The sequence below is a fragment of the Phalaenopsis equestris genome, unplaced genomic scaffold (genome assembly GCF_001263595.1).
Source record: "Phalaenopsis equestris unplaced genomic scaffold, ASM126359v1 Scaffold000121, whole genome shotgun sequence".
NCBI classification, from domain to species: Eukaryota; Viridiplantae; Streptophyta; class Magnoliopsida; order Asparagales; family Orchidaceae; genus Phalaenopsis; species Phalaenopsis equestris.
The window spans coordinates 22,709-27,262 of record NW_018164563.1 but is presented as its reverse complement, the minus strand read 5'-3'; the positions used below and the strand labels follow the sequence as shown (position 1 = coordinate 27,262).

Sequence of the window (4,554 nt, the reverse complement as noted above, 5' to 3'; positions counted from 1 at the left end):
TATGGCACAGTGACAAATTCAATCAACAACAAACAAGTTTGTGTAATAGTTGAAAGGGTTCCTTGAGTATCGCAGAAAACCTCTTCCCACATTATCTGATGCAAAGACGCGTGGGATTCGTTCTATTATGGACCAGTCAGGACCTCCTTTCAGTAGTCTCGAAAGAGTTCTCTCATTGCAAACCAATTGAAAAAGAAAATCAGCATCATCAGCTAGATTTTGTTCCTTGAGCAGCCTAGCCACCCATTCTGGAATTCTCTCCATAAACACATCAAACAGGTTCAGTCGCTCAAGTGATTCTAGTTTCTTTACAGAGTTCAGTGCTGGGCAATGGTTGACTTGAAGAACTTGTAGTGCAGGGAGATGAGAGACCATCTCTAGACTTTGATTGTCAACGATCATCAGTTGTTCCACAGTGATGAGATTTTCCACTGCTTGAAGGCTATGAGCTCCTTGAATATAGAGGGTCTTCATCTTTGACTGTTCTAACCCTTTTGGAAGTGCTTTAAGCTTCGGACAATCATCGATTACCAAATTTTCTAAATGAGGTAAAACATATGTCTTTCCTCTTCCGTGCTCAAATTCTTCCATCTCTTTGTTAAAACTCCACTCTTCCAGTTCAGGCATGTTGCGGAGAATAAGCTTTTGAAGATTGGGGAATATTATTCTTGATGCTGTGTAGTTGCCATCCCACACACCCACGCCTAGAAACTCAGACCCAATGCTCTTCACTGCAGCTGCACCGATTATGTATAGATGAGTTAATTGAGGTAACTCACCTGCGGGTGGAAGCTGAGAACATGAAATATTTTTGGATAGCTCCAGTGTGGTCAAATGAGGAAGACGATGTCCGAAGGATGGAGACTTCATCCAGCTTGGGTAAAGAGCGCCAAAGAATTTTCTTATGTGGAGGCGTTCCAGGCATTGGGGAGGACATAGCTGCTCCAAGACATCTTCAATGCGTGTGATGTCCTCTTCTGTTGTAAGAGGTCGATCTGCCGCTTTTGTGTAAAGCAATTTAAGGTCAATAAGGCGAGTTAGTTTTTGAAGACTTAAAGCTCCTCTTCGAACTCTTTCCATCCTTGAAATACTGAGCATTCTCAGCTGGTAAAGAGAGTTGAGCAGCTCCTCCAAGCTGCTGTAGGAGTCTTCTGGTTCTCTTGAATCAGCCACAACAAATCCGCTGAGGTCATTAATCTTTTCTAGCTTTGAAATTCCTTTTGGTATGGAGATTAGGGGAGTGTTGTAGAGACCAAGGCGACGTAGATTGTGCAGCTTTGTGATGGATTTAGGGAGTGTCATCAAAAAAGTGCAGGCCCGGAGGTTTAGGAACTGGAGGTTGGTGAGGCTTCCTATGGATTCCGGCAACTCTTTGATGTTTGTTTCATCCAAATTAAGATATCTCAAGTGTATCAGATCACCAATGGAATTGGGAATGCTATCGATATCAACGTTGTTAATTCTCAGCACACGAAGGCGTGCTAATCCCATCAACTGATTATCATTCAACACCTTGATGCCATTGAAAGTAAGTAGAGTTCGCAAACATTTCTGCTGAAAGTAAGTAGAGTTCGCAAAAGAGTTCGCAAACATTTCTGCTCCACTACCAAATCTTTAATGGCCGATACACTTTCTGGAGTTTCGATTGATAGTCTTCGAAGTTTCGTACTTGAAGAGGGGGTTGTTGCAGCCATTGTCTTTCCAGAAAAAGTTTCGTCTTGTGAAAGAAACTTTGCTAGAGATCTCAATAGGTCATGCATTCTGCATTCAGTGGCATCAAAAGGATCGGGTTGCAGAAGATTTCTTCTAATCAACTCATTATAATATTCTTCTGCTACATCTTCTACTAATGAATCAGCTTGCTCTTTTACGAATCCTTCAGCCACCCATAATCGAACCAGATCATCACGATCAAGCGATTCATCCTCAGGAAATAATGAACAGTAAACAAAGCATTGCTTGAGATTAGATGGAAGGTCGTCATAACTGAGGTACAGTGCTCCACGGAGCTCTTCAGGAAGGTTTCTCATTGACCATGCATCATTTCTAAGAACCTTCTCCCATTCTCTTCTACTTTTCTCTTTCTTCGCAAGAACACCAGCAATGGCCTTTATGGCTAGAGGCAAACCGGAGCATTTTATTACAATCTGGACTCCTAAATCGATCAACATTCCAATCTCCCTCTCTTCTCCCTCCACAAAAACCCTTCTCCAAAGTATTTCCCAACTAGTTTGAACTGATAGCTGCATCACTGGATGTATGTGTGCCACCCCCATTTCTCTCGCTACATTTTCATCTCTGGTTGTGACTAATATTCTAACAAAAGCGGCAGCGCTCTGTAAAGGATTTTTAAACAAATTAATCCAAACATCTGCCCTCCAAACATCATCCAAAACAAGAAAAAGACTCTTCCCATGAGCAACAGATTGAAGAATTGGTTGGAGCTCTGTTTTAGTTCTTGCTTCACCATAGTAACCTCCAGCTCCTCTAATCAGTTGTTGTAACAATTCTATCTCATTATAACTCTGTGAAACACAAACCCACACTTTGATTTGAAACTCAGTTTGTATCTTCTTATCGTTATATATTTTTTGGGCAAGTGTGGTTTTGCCTATCCCTCCCATCCCAGTAAGCGCAAAGACACGACATTTATTCGCCTGCTCTGCAACTATAATCGTCACCAACTCTTTTGTGGCCACTTCAATCTCAATTCCCAACACATCAAATTCTACCAAGGGGGAAGTTTGGCGGGTGTTCACCGCCGTGATCGTTTGAAGCTTTGGTTTTTCTCTGCTCTCCTCTAAATTGAATTGCAGCCTATCTTTGTAGATCTCCTCCAGTTTATCATTAAGAGCTTTAATGCTCTCCGCAATCTCATAGCGATGCGGAACGCTGGCAAAGCAGGAAGATAAGAGGGAGAAGTCGAAGCATACCGTTCTTCTCTTGGAAGAAGATGGCCGGTCGATGAGAAGAAGAGTGCCTTGTATCCTGCAGAGATCAATAATGTCATCGGCATCATAAGCGACGTCCTTGAGCTCACCAACCCAGTGGTTGATGTCTGGGTCTTCAAGCCGCCGCCGCTCCGCCGCTTCCAAAAACTTGTGGATTCTTGCCATTCGACGCTGTAGCCTTTTGAGCTCATCCCTGACACCCAAAACCATGACCACCTTCTCGCTCGCCATGCTCGTGAGCTTTTCAACGCAGTTGCCCACAAATGCGTCGAGAATCATCGCCATTTTTATTCGCTAGCTCTGTCTGAATAAAAAGAGGAGAGAATTGGACACAAAAGAAGAACCTGAGAGTAGGCTATTTTATATGAGCTTCAAAAGCAGACTAGTCAGATTTAACAAGGTTCCTCCCTTCTCCAACCTAAATTGGAATTGCTTGTTTTCTACAGCTACCAAGCTGTGCTGAAGCTTTTGTGCAGGAGTTGATCAAGAGAAGTATAAGGAATATTTGATCATTATTCTAGCTTATGTTTATTAGTTATTGGAATAGATTTACATGCATATATGCCACTTAGTTCTTGTGTATTTATATAATCTTATATCTAAGTTTTATTTTTTATATATGCCACCTTATTTATGCATGAAATTAAACATATATTTTGCTTTTTATGCAATATGAAAAGACTTGGGTGGTAATTATAAATGTAAAAAAAAAAAAAAGAGAGTTATGGGTTTTAGATATAAATACATAAAAATTGGGTGGTCTGTATGTAAATGAATCTTATTTATATTAATATTTCATTACTCTGCAGCAAAGCGAATATTAAAGCCAGACCAAGTCACGAAAGGAATGATATATATATATATATATATTATATATATATAATTCATGCATGGATTCATATACGTAACCGTTACTGATCGGCAATTATCCATGTTTTTAGATATGGTCCATGATTATATCTTAATTATAAAATGCGGCAATGTATTTACAAATCTAATACCTCGACTTTTATTTTATTTTCTTTTTACATTTATACCACTTTCATATAAAATATTACAATTTTAATATTTAAAAATTGAAATACATAGCTTATTGTATAAATAAGGTGATATATATATATGAATTGATGTTTTTGGGGTTAGATGGGTTAAAATTCAAATTTATGACGGTATGCAAGTTTCATTAAATTTTATAATAATTCTACCATGCATCAAGCATATAAAAGTGTTATAGATATGGCTGTTAAAAAAGTTTGTTGTTCGCGAATATTTCGTGCTCGGCTTGTTAAATAGTTCGTGTTCAGCTCGTTCAATTAACGAACGAGCCGGACATGGATAATTTTTTTAGGCTCTAATTATAAACAAGCAGAATAAGAACAGCTATTTGTTTGCTCATGTTCGGCTTGTTTTTGTTTGAATTAAAAAAAAATCATATAATTATTTATATAATAATATATTACATATATTATTTTAAAAATAATATATTATATACATTTACATCCAAGTTTGAATCATAAAAGTTATTGAGGTGATGTGGTTTTGCACCTTATTTGCATAAATTTGATTCAGATTCAAATCTAACACTCTACATCTATTTTTTTCA

General features: G+C 38.4%; 1 protein-coding gene across 1 annotated transcript; it reads right to left on the bottom strand.

Annotated features, from left to right (window-relative positions):
• Window positions 1-18: 18 nt before the first annotated feature.
• Window positions 19-3,511, bottom strand: LOC110021076 (putative disease resistance protein RGA3). The gene is made up of 2 exons (XM_020719408.1): window positions 1,608-3,511; window positions 19-1,554 (listed from the first exon to the last, which is right to left on the bottom strand). Exons 1-2 carry the CDS (start codon window positions 3,234-3,236, stop codon window positions 19-21), a joined length of 3,165 nt encoding a protein of 1,054 aa, XP_020575067.1. The 5' UTR covers window positions 3,237-3,511.
• Between the last annotated feature and the right edge of the window lie 1,043 nt (window positions 3,512-4,554).